At 42.8% G+C, this 23,820-nt stretch overlaps 1 protein-coding gene across 1 annotated transcript in view; it reads right to left on the bottom strand.

The window, feature by feature from the left end:
- Positions 1 to 9,429: 9,429 nt before the first annotated feature.
- The window catches only part of CHM (CHM Rab escort protein), a 104,909-nt gene continuing 90,518 nt past the window's right edge, over positions 9,430 to 23,820 (bottom strand). The window contains exons 13-15 of the mRNA XM_075572854.1: positions 21,334 to 21,432; positions 13,418 to 13,590; positions 9,430 to 10,117 (exon numbers count right to left, since the gene is read on the bottom strand). Of these exons, the coding sequence (XP_075428969.1) occupies positions 9,908 to 10,117; positions 13,418 to 13,590; positions 21,334 to 21,432 (482 nt within the window). The 3' untranslated portion in view covers positions 9,430 to 9,907. The remainder of the gene's footprint in view (positions 10,118 to 13,417; positions 13,591 to 21,333; positions 21,433 to 23,820) is intronic.

Raw genomic sequence — 23,820 nt, 5'->3', positions numbered from 1 at the left:
CATATATGTATATGATTACGTTACACTAGTTTTGCTACTGCTGGCTATTTTTTGGCTTTTATTTATAGCCATTAATTTAACCCCTCTAGGATTCAGCCCTGGTAATGGTCAACATAGGACCATGCCAGTTTTTTAGATATAAGTACTACTCTCATATAAGCAGCTACTTATTTTTCTAGAGTTATTTGGGTACAGGCCAGCCACACTGCTAGGTAATAGATATACTAGTGTCCCCCCAGGTCCTCTTCCTCATTAACTATATGTGGAAGTATCTTGTGGTGTGTCTTTAGGGGGTGGTCATGGATCTTTTTTTACCACGCCCCTCTATACAATTTTACTTTTATTATATATTGAATTAAATAGGATCTTAATCTATATATCATTACTCACACTGTATTATCTGAGTGCATTCAAGAGGGTATCTTTTCTGCTTTTGTGTCAACTGTCACTGTCACCTTGGGGACGGAGATGTGGGACAATGAGCGCGCAGCGAATAAATTAGCCACCTCCGTCTTGTAATGTTCAGTCCTGGGACTGGGGTTTTCCTTTGGTTTTAATAAGATTTGTAGTGACGGTATGGCAGAGTGTGTATGAGTGCATCTCTGAGTGTGCACATGATGTGTGAATGTGCACGTGTATCCACAGGCGTGTGTATGTGTGAGTGCACATGTGAGCATGCACGTCTATGAGTGTGTATGTATGAGTGTGCCCATGAATGAGTGAGTGTGCACTTGTACGAGTGTGTGCACGTCCATGTGTGTATGTGTGAGTGTGCAAGTGTATGTGTGGGTGTACACATGCACGAGTGTGAGTGTGTGGGTGTGCACATGTATGAGTGAGTGTGCACATGTATGAGTGTACACTATGAGTGAGTGTACACGTGTTTAAAGGCTTACCGTGCCTACCCTTTGATAATTACCCCACGTAAAAATGGAGACAACACTGTTTCTTGAAGAAGTAAAAATAAGGTCATAGCTTTATTTAACATTGAGAATACACGCTGAGCCAGCCTATGTATGTGGGAGACCCTTACGCTGCGTCCGGCTGGTCTCACACCGCCCGCCAGCCTATGTATGTAGGAGACACTTACGCTGCGTCTGGCTGGTCTCACACCGCCCGCCAGCCTATGTTTGGGGGGAGACCCTTACGCTGCGTCCGGCTGGTCTCACACGACCCGCTAGCCTATGTTTGGGGGGAGACCATTAAGCTGCGTCCGGCTGGTCTCACAACGCCCGCTAGCCTATGTTTGGGGGGAGACCATTAAGCTGCGTCCGGCTGGTCTCACACCGCCCGCTAGCCTATGTTTGGGGGGAGACCATTAAGCTGCATCCGGCTGGTCTCACAACGCCCACTAGCCTATGTTTGGGGGGAGACCCTTACGCTGCGTCTGGCTGGTCTCACACCGCCCGCCAGCCTATGTTTGGGGTAGACCCTTACGCTGCATCCGGCTGGTCTCACACCTCCCCCCTCGGATAGGCTCCACTCTCAGTCCCGCCGTTTGGCTGCCTGGGCCTAACCACATACGTTGGCGTCCAGCCTTCACAACACTTGGGCACCCTTAAGCTGCTGGCATGGCCCTGCTCCCGATACTGTGACGATGGATCCTGGTGACAGACACTTTGAGACATTGTTAGACGTAACATAATGCATTTCTATGGAGTAATCGAGTAACATCATGGGGAGAGGGACAAGGAAAGCCAACCAAAACATAGCGAGTTATTGCAGCATTATGGGGGCGACGGCCTCTTCTCAGAGGGTTAACGTTTCTAGCCTTGGATTTTACCCACACCTAAAAATGTAGGGTTTTTTTTTAGATCATGTTCGCGATTTATAAATGTTTACTGCCAGGTAGGTGTCCGAATGTATTCCTTTAGGAGGCTGCGTTTCTTACACTGCAATCTTACAGGGTATTATTTATTTACACTATTGCGATTTGAAATTCCTTTAATAGTTTTACAGTTTTAGATGAATATTGATGCAAAACATTTTATGCAGTTTTTCCTAAATCCAATCATTTTTGGTAAAAACTGCTTTACTTCACATTGATCAAAGAAACCGACATTTTCTGCCAGCCTTGTTACTTAGCTTTCTGTCGTGCACATTTGCAAAGCTATAAAGAATATCATACATTAAGAAATGTAAAAAAATACTACATAAGCTGTTAAAGAGGTTGCAATTTTTTTACACCAGATTGAAGCAGGGTGTCTCTGGAGGTGCATCTCACTCATTCCAGCTGCAGGGACTCCCTACTACCGCAGGTACTTACCTCCGTAAGGGGTGCTGGTAGCTGCTCGGGAAGCTATGTTCATCATGTATTGGCGGCTTTTCAAAGCAGTGCCCCGCGGACTAACAGGAAGCCGTGACATCATCCCTTTGCGGCTTCCTATTGGCCCACGTGACGCAGGGGCTTTCAAAAGCAACGAGATGCCGGCACCCCCTACGGAGGTTAGTATCTCTGGAAGCAGGGGGTCCCCGGAGCTGAAATTAATGGGGTTCAGCACCGGGGACCCCCTGCAACAATCCTATCAGAAATAAAAACTGCTTGGATTGTCTCTAAAAATACTTGAGTTAATAAAGGTTAAATGTTCCTTTCAATCAGAGTGGGCCTCTCCTGTGTTTCTCACAGCTTCTTAGAAACACTAATCACAATGATCAACTTTCATCCTAGCTTCAAATCATTTGCTCACGTCTTGTGATTCAGAGACATGTCACTACGGCAGATGGCACTCAGGCTGTGTAGGTGAAATAATATGCAGGAAGCAGCTGGTGAAAGCAGCAGGGAGATATGAGGAATGCAGGAATGTAGAAAATAAAGTATTGTTGTATTTTCAGTCATGTCAGAAGTTACATGCAAATTAAGATGAATAACTAGGTACAACTCCTTCACAAGATGAATTGTCTGGGATACAACCCGTAGCTATGTGGCTTTGGTTATGACTACATTGCTTTTGTGATGATTTATGCAATGTCATGTGAAAAAATACTACAATCACTTATGGGACATTACATGTACTATTTACTTTCCATATTCTATATGCTTATATTCAGCTTCAGGCAATAAAACCGGATTTAATGCAGAGCAATATGGTAAGGTGAAAGAAAGCATATATTTATAAATGTGCATAAATATACGAAGCAAAACAAATGCTTGACATTTAGGGTAGTTCTCAGTGGACTAAGGAGGCCGTGAGTTTAGACGTTGTTCTTACTGTAAGTACCAGATAGTTATTATTTTATCATTTACATCTTGCTTTTTCATAACTGCAATTCTGTGCAGTGATGTTCACAACAGATCAACACACTGATCTGCAGCATACAGATGTATGTGAAGGTACACGTACAGAGCGTGTCTAGTTCATAAAGAGCACACAGCAATGGTCTCGCCCCACATCGCCCTGAACATACAGCAATGGTCTCACCCCACATGGCCATGTCGTACCCAACACAACATTTTGGAAATCTGCTTGAATCACACCTATGCAGCTGCAGGGGCCTAAAAAATGAGTGTCGCAGTGAACAATTATACAGTGTCCCCTCTAACAGTTTAAGTGCCAAAGATACAACTTCATAACTCATCTGTGATTTTACATTGGCACAATAACAATATGGATATAACCACGTGTAACAAGGTAACATTGAATTATTATCCGTGGGGGAAGCTACTTCCATTCTAGTTGCTGGGACAAAGTGTCAAATATTAATAACAATCTTGTTTTTTAAAGAGGCTGCAAAATACAGGAGCTCTAATTTGTTATCCACAGTTCACCATATGTCAGAGCAGTTAAAACCTCTTAGAAATGATCATATACTGTTAAAGCAATGCCAGTTTATTTTTTAATTAAATTGAGAAGTCAAAGCTATTTTGCTACTAAATTATGATTTAGTTTATTACCTGGCCATAAATATTGAAACATGTTGAAATGTTGCACAGAATTTTAATTACATCAACATTAAATCCAAATTAAACAACTAGGCAATGTGTAATCTGCCAAAAAAACATATGCAGAAACAGAACCCATTTTTAAAATAAAAGCAACGTATCTTCACTAATCACAAGGGCGCTGTAGGAGAAAATAATAGAGAAAGCATCTCTATCGATCAAGTGTATTTATTATAATAGATTTAAAATATGTGTGATTGCACTCACAAACAACCAAGCAAAATACACACCATCCAGCAGCCTTTTAAGACCCTCGCATCCGTGTTCTGTGTCTGGTCGGACCCGTACATATTGCCATTAAGTGGAGGTATAAGAGATGTCGTCTTACAATAAGATAGTAGAATATATTGCTTTATTAGGTTTATGGTGAATGTGTGTTACAGTGCCAGGGATTTTTTTTTTTGTAAATAGAATGTCACTTTCTGCTACATTTTAAATACATTTGTTTTTTTTTAACACTGTAACAGAACTTACTAAAGAGGATGTTAGTGATAGGAAATGGTATTTGGTCTGTTAAACATCTGTCACATATTGTTGGAGTTGTATTGTATTTCCCCCGTAGAAATTGTTTGCACCTGCTAGAGATTTGATAGAGACTTGCTAGAGAGGTATATCAGTATTGCTTGACCTGAGGAAGAGAGGGAAAACTCTCGAAAGCTTGTCCTATGACATAAATTGTTGTCCTATGAAGTCATTTATTCTGCTATGTGTATGTATGTATGCCCTGAGGAAGGTCCCTGTGAGGACCGAAACGTTGGTCTTGTTTGTGCTGCTGTCTACTTTGAATACAGGTTTCTTCATCTGCCACTGAGTGCTGTCCTTTGTTTACTCTTGTTTAGTTGACTACCGTTTTCTATATTATCCCTATGGGACATGCACCTCAACTGTCTCTCTCTGTTTTCTGTGTGTGTGTGTGTGTGTGTGTGTGTGTGTGTGTATATATATATATATATATATCTCCTATCATTACCCCTTGTTTGTTCTGCTAAACAGTAACTCAGTTCTGAACCGGTGCAGCAAATAATGTCAAAATAAGTTATTTTCAACACCTACCAGTGTTCTGACAGCTTCTCTTCCTTTGAGCTGTTTGTTGAGGGAATTGAAACTGTACACCTTAATGCAGGGGTGACCAACTCCAGTTCTCAAGAGCCAATCCCCGGACCGATTTTCAGGATATCCCTGCTTCAGGACAAGCGGCTCAATCAGTGGCTCAGTCATTGACTGTGCCACCGATTGAGCCATCTGTGCTTTAGCAGGGATATCCTGAAAACCTGACCTGTTCGTGGCCCTTGAGGACTGGAGTTGGCCACCCTTGCCTTCATACAAGCACATGTTCCAAGGGCGTTTGGTAAGTACTGCTGGAAAAAAACCACCGGTCTTCACCTACTATTACTGATACTCCACATGCTACAAAGTGTCAGTCCCTATTATTTTCCCTTAGACATTTGTTACATTGCTGGAATGACCAGAAGTACAGTACAGTACTAAATAACTAAGGAGACAAAGTGTTACAGATGCTGTGGTATTGCAACTTCATGTAGCAAATATGAAGCCAATTTGTACTTGTATGTACATATCAGATTACACGATTCTACCAGTACATTGATAATTATGTAACCAAAGGGAAAATAATAATATAGCATACAGTACACTGCATGGCACGAGAAAGGCGCTATTAATGCTTTCCCCATTATTGTCTAGTAGAAGCGGAAAAAAAGATTAAAGAAAATTTGCTGGTAAATAAAAAAGGTTAAAACGGTGATGAGGGAAGGCATTTAAAAGGGGAATTACTTCAAATCCTCACAATGATAGAATCCCAAATAACATTCTAAGAAATTATTACAGCAAAAGAGATGTATTAGGCACCCTCTTATCAGATGAGATATGCCAGTAGCATAATAAACTTATTATAAATCCATATATTTTAATCAAGGTATATTAAAGACAAGTCCTTTGGGCCAGGTATACTAAGCTCAGTTAAATCAATGTGAATACCGTGACGTTATTTGACAAAGTAACATACTTTCTTTTCCCTGAGGAAAATGCACACCTACAAAACGAATCATATACAAAAACCCTGCCGTTGTATATCTTAATGGTTTAACGGTCTTGTAGAATAACGCAGTGTTTGCTTCCGGTAACGTGACCTTAAGTGTGTCTTAGCCTTACTCCCATGGCCTCCATCCTCTTACACCTGGCGTAGAGGACAACCCTATAAACGCTGTGCACCCATCCCGATTCAAAAAAGAAGATTTAAATGTCTCTCTGGCTGCATGATTACTGGCCATAAGTGCACTTGAGCCCGACTCTGCAAACGTTGCTCCCACACAGACCCTGAAATAGCTGGGATTCTGAAACCAATTGGCAGCCCGTCATAAATATCATTCTTATACTGTATATCTCTCATGCATTCAGCATGGTTTCCCCTCAGTGAATAATCACACACAAGTGTCCTTATTGTGAACTTGCATCCTGTTGTTGATAGTGTGTCATATGTAAGATGACATATTGTATGAAAATATTGGTATTCATGACTTCTGCATCTAGTGTGAGCTGGGATTTGAATTTTCAGTGATTGTGAACTTTGCTTCTTACCATATGCTGTAACCATCTGGACATTACAAAACAAAGGCATCCTACTCTCATTAAACGTACAGCCTGTATTCACTACCCCTTTACATTTTCATTACACTACTCGCAAATGTTGGTGTTAACTGACTGTTTACTGTACTGTATGTCTTAAAAAGTGACATGTGTGTCAGGGGAGTCCATGACTTATTCACGGGGACAACCACCGGACAGGACACAGAGATCAAATAAAGGGGTGTTTATTTCAGCCGGAGCCAGCAGACACAGCACAAAGTCACTTAACAGAGATTATACTTACAAACTCAGAGCGATACTAAAGGAATTCTAGTCGCCTAGGTGCCCCGTGCCACCAAAATAACTTCCCTGGCACAGCTTCCACTCGTGTAGGGGTCCAGAGTCTCCTGGCAGCGCTGGATGGTAGCCATGCCAGAGCAACTTCACATTTTTCCGCTCAACATACAGTAGCAGACAGCCTCAACTTCGGGTGTCTCTGGAACGTCCTCAGAGCCCACCACAATCCGCCAGCATGCCAGCCCAGGAGAGATCTGTGGTACTCAGATCGGCCGCTGCTTTTCTAGAGTCTCCCTCTCCAGTGAAACATGGAAAGAAACATGGAAAATGGGTCAGCGAAAATGGGGCATGGCACAGATGCTGTGTGAAGAGCCAATCACAGCGTGAGGGCTCGTCTGTATTGGCCGGGGTGGGGTGGCAATGAGATCCAGTGTGGAATGGAACTGGGACAACTTTCTGGTGCAATATTCCTAGATTTTGCAAAGGCTTTTGATACTGTTGATCATGTTATCTTGCTTAACAAACTCCAGTGCTCTGGAATAGCGAAGCATGCTTTAAACTGGTTTCATTCCTACCTATCAGGTGGATCCCAACATGTATACAACAAGAAACAAAGAAGTGAAATACCTATATATCTCTTGAAAAAGGGTCATTTAGTTAACCCTTTTACCAAAGCGTATAAGCCTGCGAGCCACTTCAAGGCATGACCATTTTGCAGGTCCTTACACTAACTGATTAAAATTCTGTTGGATACAGCTCGTAACACTCCTTTTGACACTTATATACATATATATTTTGTGGTAATTTGGGGGGTTTCTGAGAGCTTGCTGGGTATCTGTGTGTTTGGATACCAATATGTGTCTCAGGGTCTAACTCCATCCCCTTGGATATCACATGTGGTGTCCCGCAAGACTCTGTTCTGGGGCCCCTACTCTAAGTGTTCATCAATGATCTTCCTGCAGCTTGTAAGGGAGCTTCAATACACATGTATGCAGATGACACAATCCTATATGCACACAGCCATAGCCTCTCCGACTTTGGACACGTACTTCAATCTGACTTTTTGAGACTTGAAAATTGGATTTCCAAAAACAAACTGTTTTTAAACACTGACAAGACTGTAACAAAGGTATTTGGGACCAAGGCTAAATTTCTAAAGCCTCCAATGAATGAACTCCAGATCAGAACCAACTCTAATACCACCCTAGTCCTTGTTACTAGTTATACAGATTTGGGCATATGGTTTTGGCACATTGGTTATGGTTTTGGGCATATTGATACCCTGACATCCAAAACCTATCCAAAACTAAGTGTACTTTATAGGAACAAATCCTCCCTAAGCCTGCTGGTCAGAAAGCGCATCGTACAGCTGATGCTATTGCCAATTATAGACTATGGGGACATAGTATATGGCACAGCGCCCCAAACTCACCTTAGCAAACTTGAACCCTCTACAATTCAATATGCCGTTTTGTTCTCCAATGCAACTACAGTACAACACACATCACTGCGAAATGCTCAAATAACTAGATTAGTCATCACTTGAGTAGGCGCAAAGTTCATCTTTCCTGTCTTGCCTTCAAATACTTTCTGGGCAAGCTACCCGCCTATCTGAACAAACTCCTCACCCCTACCACACACAGCACTTATCACCTGAGATCTGACTCCAAAAGCATTGCTGCAAAATGCTCAAAAAAGCTCTTTACTTCTACCACATGTAGCACTTATCATCTGAGATCTGACTTCAAAAGACTGTTCATGGTCCCAAATCTCAACAAAGTATCCGGACGCTCCTCCTCTTACCGCGCACCCCACACCTGGAACAATCTACCAGAGACTCTAACAGTCGCCGCCAGTCTAAGTTCTTTCAAAACTAAAGCTCGCTCACATTTTAATCTGGTTTGTAACTGTTACATACGCCTATAACGTATAGTATCTTTAACTGGGCATGCAATGTCTTGTATATAATGTATACCCTGTTCACTTAATGTAACTATGTATTTGTAACCATGTATTTGTCATCTTAACTCTGTGCCCCGGACATACTTGAAAATGAGAGGCGAGAAGAAACTCTCAATGTATTACTTCCTGGTAAAACATTTTATAAATAAATAAATACAGTTACAGCCAACATGGCACAATGTACCCTGAATAACGACATGGCTATACACTCTTGGGCTACTGCCCCGCTGTATTCGCTGCACGCACGCCTACGAGGCTGACGGTGCGTGCAGCCGAGTTCCCCGGTCTGCAGTGAGTTGCAGGGGGAAAGACAGGGGGGGGGACGTGATGGGGGCGCGGCCATGACATCACCCGGCAGGTTCGCCCTCATTGACCTAGCGCTCCGCCGATAATATTGATCACAATTTTCCTGTTGCAGTGGGCCCGGGCCCCATCGAGGGGCGGCTCTTGTAGCCACAGCGGGCAGCGGGGATCTGGCCTTAGGGGTAACATGAGGATCTCTGGTTGCATGAACCACAGGTAGATGGGTGTGCAGTGCAATCCTGTACATCCATCAGACAGACAGGGCCCAGAGACCCCTTTAATATGCTGGTCACAGTGTGTAATTCACAACAACGCAATGTGCAGAAAAAAGAATTTTCAGAAGGAACTGTTAGACACCAAATATTTTAATGATATAAGCAATATGAAACATTTGAGGATTAATACATTTGTCCTTTTCCCCCAGTAATAAATGAGAAAAGTTTTGGCCATTTGCAGGCAAGCATACACAAGACATACTTTATCCATAGTTTGTCAGGAGTGGCTAACTCCGGTTCCTAACAGGTCAGGTTTTCAGGATAAAAAGACTGAGCCACTGATGGAGCTTGTTTCAGCACAGATGGCTCAGTCAGTGGCTCAGTTTTTGACAGCCACTGATTGCGCCACTTATACTGAAGCAGGGATATCCTGAAAACCTGGCCTGTTGGTGGCCCTTGAGGACTGGAGTTGGCCACCCCAGGTTTAAGTGATTAATGGTGATAATAACAATATACGGTACTGAGTATCTCAGAGCCCTTAAAGCTGGACCAGGTAAAGGAAGGGTGGGAGGCGTGAAGTTATGAAGAACACCCAAGCACAGAGTCATTATTCTGCGTGTTGCTCTTCAGTGTTTTCCAGTGTCTCTTCCACAGTCTCACTCTCAGGTGAAGCTTCTTCTGCTTTTGCGTCTACGGCAATGCTGAGCTCACCAGCATCTGGCTTCGTACACTCCCCGTCATAGACAATATCTTCTGGGTTTGGTGCTGGTGGGCAGAATTCTTCAGTTGGATACAGCTCGTGAAAAATAGACTCGGCCTACAAGCAACAAGATATAGAAGATGCTCATTGGTTAACGAAAGTATTCAGGAAAATCATTTTCAGAAGAGCTGTGCTGCCCGACTGTTTCCCAAAGCATGCAATTATTCTGCTATAAATCTCTACTGGTGATGGAAAATGGTTAGTTAGTTTGAAAGAAAATGAGAGTATCAACCAACGCATAGCCGCTGAACCCTATGTGGCCCATGTATTGTAGGGGCCATTCTGCTGCCCTCTAGCATTACAAGGAAGGCAGCAAAACCCAAGCGAAAGCAGAGGGACATAAACATTATGCAAGATTCACGATCCTGGAGATTGTGGTGCTGACCCCTCACACTGCTGATGCTTACAAATAAAGTAGGAAGGACAGAAAACATCATGCGTGAAAAAATATCTGGGTTCTGCAAGAAAGACAGCAGCATATAGAACCATCTCCTCCTGTAGGGTGTGAGCGAGACAATAACATCGCTCTTATCACACACTCATGGAAGTGGCTTTAAGTATATACATTAACAGTAAGTGACTTTAATGCTGCACTCCATTCATTACCCTAAAGCACAATTAACAGCACCTGAGAGCAGAGGCGTAGCTAGACATTCGCGGGCCCCCGGGCAAAACAAATTTCAGGGCCCCATTAATATTAATACTGACTACAATTTTTTTCTCCCTCCCATCCTCTCCCTGATCCTCTATCTCACGGGTGCGAGCGAGATTATCTGCGAGTGGGAGGGGAGCGGGGGGGAAATTATCTGCAGGTGGGGGTGTGGGGGGCAAGAATATCTGTGGGGGGGCGCAGGGTTTACAGAGGCCCCTTGCGCTTCCCCGAAGACACTTAAATTAAATGCCAGGGAAGCGGTGAAGGCCTCTGTAAACGTCACTTACCTTGGTTCAGACGGCTTCTGGAGCCACGTCGCCATGGCAACGTGACGTCATGACGCTCAAAACGCCAGAACCAAGGTAAGGGGGGGGGGGGAAGGGCTGGCAGCGCAGATAGCGAGACAGCCGGCAGGGGGGCGCAGGAGAAAAAGAATGCGCTCCCCTGCTCTCTCTAATCATCCCTCATCTCTCCCCATCCCTCATCATCTATACCCTCATCATCTCTCCCCCTCCTCCTAATCATCATAATCATCTCCTCTTCACCCCCCCCCCCCCACACACAATGATAGAGGTAGCCGGATTGCGGTGTGTGTTCACTTCCTCACGGAGTTTGCGTTGGACGTGCTGACGTCATCTCAATGAGTCCGTAAGGAAGTGAACACACACCGCAATCTGGCTACCCCTATCATTGTGTGGCGCCTGGCAATCGCCGTTTGTTTGCTGCCTACATGCTGTGTGGGATTCGTTCAGCAAAGACTGTTTTGGCGGTTTTCTAGCGGCGCTCAGCATCGGCTCCACAGTACCCAGGACGGTCGTACTGAGAGGACATTTACCTTTATTCCAGCAGAATCTATCTGGGGACTTCACGTGAACCGGCAATCGGACCCGCCATATACTCCGAATGGTGACGTCACAACGACAGAGATTTATCTCTCAAATGCTTTTTTATCCTGTTCTCTTGTGAGTGCATGTCCAAGAGTGTTTCTCTTTTTTGTTTTATGAAACTATTTATTACGCTATTATCACGCTATAGAGCATGCGCTTCTTTTTTTAGGTATTCTATGATGTGGCAACATCACCCCTGAAGCAGCAGCCCGTTCCATCAAGATCCATTATCACCTGTTTCTGGACGTTATCTTATTACTTTGAACTTTCATTGGTTTGGTATATCATATATCATGGAAAGTGGGGGGCGTGCCCCTCAGGGGGGTTGCTAGATTTTTTTTTTGGGGGGGGGGGCGCAGGCAGAGGTCCCGCGCTCTTCCCCGAGGCCTTTAAATTAAATGCCGGGGGATCGCGTGAGGCTTCTGTAACTCACTTACCGGGGTTTGTAAATGACGCCGCGGTGTCATACAGTGACTTCACGCGTCTATCTCCATGGCAACCGGGTCACATGACGTGACCCCTCGGCATCATTTGACGCCACCATACAAGGTGAGGGGGCACGAAGGTGAGGGGGAGCAAGCAGGGGGGCGCAGCTCAAAAAGTTTGCTCTCCCCTGCTCTATTGTACATATTGAGTGGATATATGTATAGTTCCCTCTGTGTATATATAGCATATGTATTTGTTTTTTTTAGTATATGCAACATTAGTGATTATTATTGTTTTTTTATATACTTGCCAATTCAAAAGTATACTATTTCACCTATTCACTCCCTTACACACATATAAGTACACCATATAGTGCAACTTAATTGTTTCTTGTATATATAAGACAGGGTTGCAGACCTGTCTAAGACATGCAAATGAACATACAGTAATATTTACAGTTGCTTTATGCTTTACTGTGGAGGGTTTTTGTCACTTTTTTTACCCACCATAACCTTAATAGTCGTGGTGATTACCTAGTCTAGTCTCAAACCTGCTTTGCCATTAAGACCAACCTCACACTGATGATACCCATCAAAGTTGAAACATGTCTGTGAGTGGGTTTAATGGCTTTGCATCTCATCCCAGCCTCTGTCTAAAAGCTGTGTTTAAAACAGCATGCATTGGCTTGAGGATTTGCTTGTGTAATATGAGCTTGAGACAAAAGGTGGCACTGAGTGCTCATTTGCATGTCATTTCCCAGAATCCCTTGCTGCAGTGGAAGCGCTGTATGCTGGGTGACAATGGGGAAAGACAGGGTTGCAGACCTGTCTAAGACATGCAAATGAACATAAAGTAATATTTACAGTTGCTATATATATATATATATATATATATATATATATATATATATATATATATATATATATATATATATATATATATATATATATATACACACACAGTGGTCGACAAATCACCAAAAAAATCTACTCGCCACCTAGTACCACACGTGTGCTGCTTGGGCCAATAGGAGCTCGCCACCATGTTAAATTCACTCGCCCGGGGCGTGCAAATGTATAAGTTTGTCGAACACTGTATATATATATATATGTTAACTCTATAAATTAAAAATAATAAAGACTATATCACTAAATCCAGATCCACAAAAAAATGCTTAGCCTCAGCTCCAAGTCATACAGTGTGAATGGGAGTGCTAAAGCTTAGAACCCTTTTGTGGATCTGAGCCGAAGTACTGCAGTTAAAATACAAAACATGTACTATGGCCTATTAGAAATGCTCAACAGCACCTAATTATCTATTCAAACAATGGTCTTCTAGATTCATGATCAATGTCTACAGTAAAATGACTCATACAGTGGTTGATCGTATCACCTGTTGGACTGCATTATCATTTCCAAAGCACGGATCCGGTCCACTGCAAATGTGCACATTAGGAGGAAGTCCAGGATAAGATTTCCGTTCTATGCTTGAAGAATCTCTCATGTTAAAATACAGAGCCCATAGCACTCTTGGCTTTTCCAGATGATCGTTTTCAGGGTCAATATCTAGAGAGAAAAAAAGGAAAAATAATCTGTTATAACTGTATTAGCATATAGAAGATATACAGCAAGCACAATGCCACGCTGAGCTAAATCTTAGCAATAAACTGCTTTTCAGTTTAACACAGAACCAAAATGAATTATTAGAAGCAGCATGTTTAACAGGTTACATCTTTGTGATTTAGTTAACAAAAAAAAAGTAGACACATTTTACAATAATTTGTCAAATGTTTAACTTTGTTTGGTAACAACTGTTTAAGTGCCCTCAGTTCTGCTGTATCTTTGTTTTTTAATGCATGTTAAATGGCCCTCCATTTTCTTTACCCGTTTTATTATTATTATGACAGGATGCACTGGATTTCCCCCGGAGCTGAACGCCACTGTTTTCAGGTCTGGGGACCCCCCAGATTCCAAGATACTAACTGGGAAGTTGCAGGGTTAAAATCACCCATCAGGGGAAACAAAATGGCTACCAAATCTGGGGCCAACAGGAAGCCGCGTCAGTTGGAAACTGAAAGCAATACTGGTAACTTCACGGGTAAGTATTTCGGTAAGTGAAGGGTCCCAGGAGTTACAAACACCAACCAGCTATGGAGGACCCCACGAGTTATAATCCTGTAAAGCAGGTGTGGCCAACTCCAGTCCTCAAGAACCACCAACAGGTCAGGTTTTCAGGATATACCTGCTTCAGCACAGATGGCACAACCAGTTCCTGATTCAGCACAGATCTGTGCTGAAGCAGGGATATCATGTAAACCTGACCCGTTGGTGGCTCTTGAGGCCTGGAGTTGGCCACCCCTGCTGTAATGAAACAGTGGGGTTAATAAGGTAGAATTGCTGCTTTAAAGGTCCCGCCTTCCTATCCGTGCATCGTTCACTTTTAAATACTTAATTTGCGGAAGAGAAAAAAACAAAAAAACAAACAGGTTTTGCCTGGACTCACTCACCACTTTCTGTTTTATGATATAAATTACAGTTCCTGCATTTCATAACGCAGCCTCCTACAAACACACTAAAATTAATGAACAGAACAATACATAAATGACCGGCATTTTTAAGCTGAGCTCTACCGGTTTAATTACCGCTGTATTTCATGATCAAAGCAATCTTTCCGATGTAACCCAATATAGCAGTGGATGTCGTCCCGTGTACAGGTAATTTGCCTTGCATATATTGTAAAATATAAAAAAAAGTCAGGCATTTAATGATCTCAAATAGTCAGCTTAGTTAGATGTCTTGGAAGTCACTTTCATTCCCATTAAAAATTCAAAATAATTGTGGGTAATTAAAAACAGGTCAAGTTGTAGAAGTCACCAGTAAAATCTGTACTAAATAAGAAGACATGTGAGAACGTTTCAGTGTAAACCTTTCCCAAGACAGCAAAGCACCACAATCTCTTTCAGTTTAAAACGCGAGAGCCCTATCTCAACCATGGCACATCTATAATTAAACTCTTTATAGCCACCAATAAGGGGTTAATTCCGAAGCAGCCGCTTCCACCTTTATCCCATTATACAATGGAAGTTTTCCTCCCATAACACAGCCCTAAATTATCAAAGAACGTTAACATATTAAGCAAGCAATGTAGAACGTATGTAGGGCTGGTGAACCATGTATGGACCACTGCATGATGTTCTGAAATGTTAATGTGTTTTCAAAATGTATGTGCAAGAAGCATTAGGAATAATTCTTATGCCCCAATACAATAATCTCCAGACCAGTGTTTCTCAACCAGGGTGCGTGGTACCGCAACCCTCTGCCAAGGGTGTCGCAGTCTCCCGGGGGAAACACACTGCTGGCTTCTAAGCTGATGGTCTGGGATCTGCCTCTCCTCTCTCAACCTGGCACAGAGAGAGCCTGCAACCGCCTCTGCTCGCTCTCCTCACTCAGCCCGGCACAGAGATCCTGGGATCCACCTGTATTCCCTCTCCTATCTCAGCCCAGCACAGAGAGAGACTGGGATCCACCTACAGTATGCTCACTCTCCTCTCTCAGCCCAGCACAGAGAGAGAGCCTGGGATCCGCCTGTACTCGCTCTCCTCTCTCAGCCCGGCACAGAGAGAGAGACTGGGATCCACCTGTACTCCCTCTCCTCTCTCAGCCCAGCAACAGTGAGCCTGGGATCTGCCTGTACTCACTCTTCTCTCTCAGCCCAGCACAGAGAGAGAGCCTGGGATCCGCCTCTGCTCACTCTCCTCTCTCAGCACAGCACAGAGAGAAAGAGAGCCTGGGATCCGCCTGTACTCGCTCTCCTCTCTCAGCCCAACATAGAAGAGAGAGCCTGGGATCCGCCTGTACTCACTCTTCTCTCTCAGCCCGGCACAGAGAGAGAGCCTGGGATCCGCCTGTACTCGCCCCCCGCTCTCAGCCCAGCACAGAGAGAGAGCCTGGGATCTGCCTGCACTCGCTCTCCTCTCTCAACCCGGCACAGAGAGAGAGAGAGCCTGGGATCCGCCTGTACTCACTCTCCTCTCTCAGCCCACACAGAGAGAGCCTGGGATCCGCTTGTACTCACCCTCCTCTCTCAGCCCGACACAGAGAGAGAGCCTGGGATCCGCCTGTACTCACTCTCCTCTCTCAGCCCAGCACAGAGAGAGGCTGGGATCCGCCTGTACTCGCTCTCCTCTCTCAGCCCAGCACAGAGAGAGGCTGGGATCCGCCTATACTCACTCTCCTCTCTCAGCTTAGTAGAGAGAGATAGCCTGGGATCCGCCTGTACTCGCTCTCCTCTCGCAGCCCGGCACAGAGGAGAGAGGAAAGGTGAATCGCAGTCTCCCTGCCGTGAATGTGGAGTGTGTGATAGAGAAAGGTAATGAGAATGTGAGTGGGGAGAGGTTTGATACAAAGGGCGAGTGCGCTCTCTGACATAAGGAGGGTGAATGTTGAGTTTGTTGAAATAAGGGTCAGTATGAAGTGTGTGTGTGTGTGTCAGAAAAGGGTGCGTTTTGTGGGTTTGTGCGTGTAAGGATTGTGAGTGTGGTGCTTGTGAACTAGAAGGATTGGGAACAGTCTGAAGAGTGTGGGTGCCCCGAGATTTTAAAAATCCTTCAGGGGTGCCATACACAAAATAGATTGAAAATACCTGCTCTGCAGCAATGCAGTACAGGACGCCCTAGTACAGGTTAATACAAATGCATATTCTTTATGCAAAAACTACGTTGGGGGTTATTTCTTGAAGTCAATGGGAGTTTGTGTGCAATAGTGCCCCGATTGGCACCATCACAGTTTAATGAATAAAACCCCCATTGCGTACTCAAAAATCTAGAGTAGAGGTTTGTCACATTTCTGTGCCATTAGGTTAGATTGTGTTCTAATTACTGAACTCAAAATGTGTATGAAACCAATTTACTGCTATATCTCAGTAGTATCTGCTTGGCTTCTACTTATAATAAATGTGCAACGTATGGATTTAATTTTTTTTAACCAATGCACTAAAGAAAGTGCACAGAGATATAAAAAAAAATACATTTGTATTATTGCCTTGAAATACGTAACATGAACATGGTGTCAAGCTGAAATGTCAAGAAAGTCATTAAGACAAATGTCAGAAGATGGTAATAAGCATGATGAGGCAGTCACTAGTGGCCAATGTATCACACTAACTAGATGAGAGATTTTCCAATACAAAGTACCGCAGAATAAAATCAGTATAATAGCCGTTGATGCCTGAGCGTTGATGCCCACAAAGAATTCACCAAAACATTTATTCATTCATGAAATGCCATCTTTGGTCCAGAGCGCCTTAGTCCCATTTGGATTTTTGGACATCTTTCACTGCTGTACACTGTACTTTTGTGACAACTGGTAGAGATGAGGTATAAAATACATACATACATATACAGTTAGGTCCAGAAATAATTGGATACTGACACAATTTTCATCATTTTGGCTCTGTACGCCACCACAATGGATTTGAAATTAAACAACTGAGATGCAATAGAAGTGTAGACTTTCAGCTTTAATTCAAGGGCTTGAACAAAAATATCATATGAAACGTTTAGGAATTGCAACCATTTTCATACACAGTCCCCTTATTTCAGGGGCTCAAATGCAATTGGACAAATTAACACAATCATAAATAAAATGTTCTTTTTTAATACTTTGTCGAGAATCCTTTGCAGGCAATGACTGCTTGAAGTCTGGAAAGCATGGACATCACCAAACGCTGGGTTTCCTCCTTTGTGATGCTTTGCTAGGCCTTTACTGCAGCTGTCTTCTGTTGTTGTTTGTTCGTGGGTCTTTTTGCCTTAAGTTTTGTCTTCAGCAAGTGAAATGCATGCTCGATCGGGTTGAGATCAGGTGATTGACTCGGCCATTGCAGAATATTCCACTTCTTTACCTTAAAAAACTCCTGGGTTGCTTTCGCAGTATGTTTTAGGTCACTGTACATCTGTAAGGCCTCGTTCAGGGTGCCAGCTGCAGGACTCGGAGGGAGGGCGGGAGGCAGTGCTGCAGTTTGCTGGGCGATCTGTGTTTATCCCCCAGCAGACTTTTCAGCGTTGGGGAGGGGGCGGGGTTACACACAGCAGGGTAAGTATCGAGGTTGCAGTCATGAAATCATTCTGAAGAATGATTTCATTGGCTGCCTAGGTCCCTGTGATGCTGCTGCAGCTCCAAAAAACGACATTTTCGTTTATTGAAACTGTAGTCAGCTTCAACTCCTGGCCTCGGAGACAGGGCGGTTGCTTCCCTGACAACCAGTATTCAAATTGAATACTTTGTTTCTCACGGCAGCACACACGGCAGCACGCCCTCCCTCCGAAGCCAACACCCTGAACGAGGCCTAAAGTGAAGCGTCATCCAATCAACTTCGTTGAATTTGGCTGAATCTAAGCAGACAATATATCAATATACACTTCAGAATTCATCCGTCTGCTTCTGTCTTCTGTCACATCATCAATAAACACTTGTGACCCAGTGCCATTGTAAGCCATGCATGCCCATGCCATTACACTGCCTCCACTGTGTTTTACAGATGATGTGGTATACTTCGGATCATGAGCCGTTCCAAGCCTTCTCCATACTTTTTTCTTCCCATCATTCTGGTACAGGTTGATCTTAGTTTCATCTGTCCAAAGAATGTGGTCCAGAACTGGGCTGGCTTTTTTAGATACTGTTTGGCAAAGTCTAATCTGGTCTTTCTATTCTTAAGGCTTGTGAATGGTTTGCACCTTGTGGTGAACCCTCTGTATTTGCTCTCGTGAAGTCTTCTCTTAATAGTAGACTTGGATAATGATATGCCTACCTCCTGGAGAGTGTTCTTCACTTGGCTGGAAGGGGTGAAGGGGTTTTTCTTTACCATGAAAAGGATCCTACGATCATCCACCACTGTTGTCTTCCGTTGACGTCCAGGCCTTTTTGTGTTGCAGAGCTCACAAGTGCGTTCTTTTTTTCAGAATGTACCAAACTGTTGATTTGGCCACTCCTAATGTTCCTGCTATCTCTGTGATGGATTTTCTTTTTTTTTTGTTGCAGTCTAAGGGTGCCCTGTTCAACTTGCATTGAGAGATCCTTTGACAGCATGTTGTGGGTTTTCAGCAACAGCTTCCAAATGCGAATGCCACACCTGGGATCCACTCCAGACCTTTTACCTGCTTAATTGATGATGAAATAATGAAGGAATAGCCCACACCTGTCCATGAAACAGCTTTTGAGTCAATTGTCTAATTACTTTTGGTCCCTTGAAAAAGAGGGGGCTACATATTAAAGAGATGTTATTCCTAAACCCTTTCTCCAATTTGGATGTGAATACCCTCAAATTAAAGCTGATAGACTATACTTTAAGCCTATATTCATTATTTAACTGTAACTTGAATTTATTTTGGTACACATCCGAAATAACAAAACTTGTATCAGTGTCCAATTATTTCTGGACCTAACTGTATATAAATGATAAGGATCAAATTCACTACGTCATTAATGCAAAGTTCTCAGTCCGAAGTACATTATTGCGACTGAACAGAGAAAACCACAAGCCCGGACCATTTGGAATACAGGTATTTTAATACCCCAGTAGGATGAAGAAGTAGCATTTTAAGGGAGTGAACCTGGGTCAAATCTCAGAGTCGGATCTCCGTGTGACCTTGGGCAAGTCACTTTGCCTCCCTGTGCTTTATGCACACACATAATTAGGTTGTTAGCTGTTTGGGAGGCATGGACTCATTGCGCCTGCAAAACTATTACTGTGTGTAAATTGTCAGGGCTTGTAAGAACAAAATATATATATTATCATTATATAGTGAATAAAAGTGATACAATGACAACCAACACAACTAACCCACATAACACATCTTAGGATATTAGCAATGCCAGAATACGTTGTGTTTAATTCTATATAAAACTACAAACAAACACTGTCACAGTCTTTTGTTTAATGTATTTTTCACTGATTAACTGATAACCAAACGTGTGCTTGAATACATTTATAGCCCACATGGTATGATAAACAATATACCAAAAGTGTCAGAATTTTACACTTCATCAATGTGGAACTTTAGTACCATGACAACTTATAACAAGAAATATAACAGAAAGAGACAATTAACCTGTATATGAAACCAACATGATTTCTATATTTTAGTCATCAGTCAAAGAAGGAAAAATATATTAGAAAATGACACGTTTACGTTTTAGTTGAGAGAAAGATTTATTCAAATATTTTTTAAGACAACCGAAAAATACATAACCCACAAATCAAACTTGCTTTAACAGCACCATCGCTATCAAGTCAACTGATCACCCTTTTATCACATATTTTGTAAGGTTAGAAAATCGTTTAAAATGCTAATTAAATCCAACAGCCTGTGAAAGAATGGTCTCTTGATAAAATGCAAAATGCTGTTCAAAAATCTTAAAAGTTCATAGTGCTCATGAAGTTACTTCTTCCTCACTTAGCAGGAACATGAATTAAGTGCTCTTACCCAGGTGACTTTGTCTCTTTGACCTGCTATGGCCCAGTGCTCGCTTTATCTGGTGATTCATTTCCAATAACTCCAACAGTATTTGTTCTGACATTTTAATTAAAATACGACCACTACCTCATCCCGATGATAAAAAGGCCCATGTGTCAGGGAAAACTAGCTGTTCAGTGCCTCAGTGCACCGGAGGATCCTTCTGATCATATAGCTTCTGCAAAGGAATTTCAGCTGGGCTCTGAACTATACATCATCGCAAACCAGCGACTCTTTCAAGACTGCAATTCTAATAGGAAATGTTTTAAGTGACTTGAAAGAACCAAATAACAGAGTGCGTTTCAGATCACTTGACTGGACATCAGAGTCCCAGTTCTCATGCACGTTTATTTGCAATGAAACAAAGTAGACACATGCATATGGCAATTGGATTTTTTTTCTCTCTCATCTTAATAGGATGCATGCCTGTAAACCATATAAAATAATGTCACGAATACAATGAATACATGTACAAGATTTGCATGCACTGCACTTTCCAACATAATTTAGAAGTAATCACAATATAAAATGTGGCTACGCTGACAATACAAAAGTAGTCTGCCAAAACCCTTCAGAAAACATACCTATAGGTCAATGTGGAGCCCAAAATAAATATTAGTAGGTTTCAAGATAAATGTGTGACGCGCCCGATCACCCAAACCCCATATATGTAAATTATACCTATACCAACATAAAGAAATGTGAAAAAGAATACAGTACTTTATAAAGGCGGATGCTGCCCGTAGCACACAGGTTAATGATAATTAGACAACAAATCCGCATATCTACCCCCTCTTACCTTTCTCAGGCTCAGTATTCAGTGTAAATAATTCCTGCACCACCGGCTGCAGGTCCTCTCTTGCAGTCTTAGTAGACGAACATGTTAGATGCACCAAATCTGCAAACACAACATTTGATCATGAGTGTGACCCTTCCAGTGAGGACTGAGGCGACTCACGGCTCGCAGAGAACAGCTAACTATACCAGGGGTCTTCAAACTCAGTCCTCAAGAGCCGCACACAGGCCATCTTTTATGGATATCCCTGTTTCAGCACAGGTGGCTCAATCAGTGGCTCAGTCAAGCACTGAGCCACTGATTGAGCCACCTGTGCTGAAACCGGGATATCCATAAAAGCTGGCCTGTGTGCGGCTCTTGAGGAGGGGTTTGGAGACCCCTGAACTATACCATAGAAAATGTTAGCTATGACTTACAGACAATAAAAGGGATATTCACTAAACTCCGTTAATAATTACCGTTAGGCCATGTTTTACCCCAAGCATTAACTAAAACAGATTGGTTAGTGACAATGAGATGCAAATGATATGCAAGACTGTAGTGAATGATATTCGCCAAACTCTGTTGCGGTTAATGCGGAGAAGAAATATGAAGTTAAATGAGTAAGCGCTTCATACCGCGTTAATCCCATCTTTCCCCTGAGATACAGCCTTTGCAGTGTCGGGGTGGGTGTAAATCCAGAGTTCGCTATGATTTAACCAACAGTGCTATTTCCATCTTCTCCCCCTCTCTCCACTCAAAGCCCTATTTCAGAGGAGTTTAACGGCACGAACATTAACGCATCTGTATTGTGACGTCAAGACGAAGCTAATGAACTCAATTGCTGCTGCCATTTTCTCGGATAATTCGCTTTGTGAATACGACATTGACCCGGGGAACGTGACGTTGGTTCCTATTTTATGTAACGTCACGTTATATTGACTGGACAGAGTTTAGTGAATTGTTGAAGGCCCCTTGTGTTACAAACGAAGTTTACAGATTTTATGGAGTTTTTCAAATGTGCTAAAACCATGAAACATCTGGTTCCATTTCTACTGAGAGTACAGGAGACGTGTGATATATATGTGGAGAGCTCACTAATTGTGGTATGTTGAAATGGTATTCATTTGTCAGGCTCGTGGACTCTCCCTTTTTTTTCAGTCTTCAAATACCCGCACATCATTTTATTAAGTAACGTATAAAAGGACTAATTTGGAGCTCTCCCACTAAAGATACTGTAAGCCGTCCCCCTATGTTAACAACTATACAAGAGATGATTGTTCCACATTTCGCCTAATATAAAATATATTAATTTGCACTTTATAGAGAATTATGCACAGCACCACTGATATATTTATAAATAAATGTAATTTTAGGTTTGAACCAGATTCTAATTGCACCATATTTGACTTTACTTTTAGTATCCTGCACATGATTTACTGAATTTACTTTGAGTTAATTCAGCTTGCAGAATTCTCTTGTGGGAGCGTCCAGTAGGCAGACACCAAAAAGGTTGGGGACTCAATCTAACATTGCCTTGACGCTGATATATATGTTTGTTTGTGTGTGTGTGTGTGTTTTCTCCCTCACAGCAATACACCGTTAGTATATTCTTTAAATACATAGAATGTCTTTATCAATATTCCAATGTAAAGCGAGTAACAAAAACCCACCACTAACACATATAATTATTATAAGGTATAAAGTGACATTTAACAAATAATAAACATCTGATCTCATCTACAAAGGAATTTGCTGCTGGACTGTTTCATGGTTAGTCACCGGTAAAACATGTCTCCAAAGACTTTGGGGCACAACTTCCAAAAACGTTTAATGAACGGTATATTTCTTTATCATGAGAGATCAAAGTCTGTACACGGTACAATCTCCTTTTCATGTATAATAATTAGTCTCATCTGAGTCAGTGTTGTAATCTGAGCAAGACTCAACACAGAGGAACCTGTGTGTTCCACAGTTTGACAATTATCCCCGCCACTGACACACACTGCAGGGCAAGCCTCAAACTGGCAGGCCCATGAAAGGGGAACATTCTGTAAACAACTCAAGTAACTGGCTGCCTTAAACAAATGTTATCATCCAAAAACCAAACGTGGGGCCTATTTTGGTTCTGTGAAAATGAACAAAGTATCTCTTTTCAGGGGCAATTACGAAGTAAAACCATGAATTAGGCGTGTAATATAGTGCGCGCGCGTGCGATACCGTGCGCGTTAATTATTATTGGCGGTGTTCCATAGACGTTTCTATACTTGGGACACGCGCAGGGCCGTGAGCGGTGGCGCGGCAGAGCAGGGAAAATACAATGAAATTGTATTTTCGCGCTGCTGCCATGCCGCGAACCAATCACAGCGCGGCCTAACGCTGTGACATCAGTCACGCCCCCATACCACTTGGGTCACCGCTTGCACCCTAACTAAACGTGTACGCCACATGGTACGCGCAACGCCGGGTGCGTGCCCGCACGTACAGCAGCAAGGACTATATTACACATTA

Source organism: Ascaphus truei, chromosome 16 (genome assembly GCF_040206685.1).
Source record: "Ascaphus truei isolate aAscTru1 chromosome 16, aAscTru1.hap1, whole genome shotgun sequence".
NCBI classification, from domain to species: Eukaryota; Metazoa; Chordata; class Amphibia; order Anura; family Ascaphidae; genus Ascaphus; species Ascaphus truei.
Note: the sequence above shows the minus strand (reverse complement) of the source record. Positions and strands in the feature narration are given on the sequence as shown.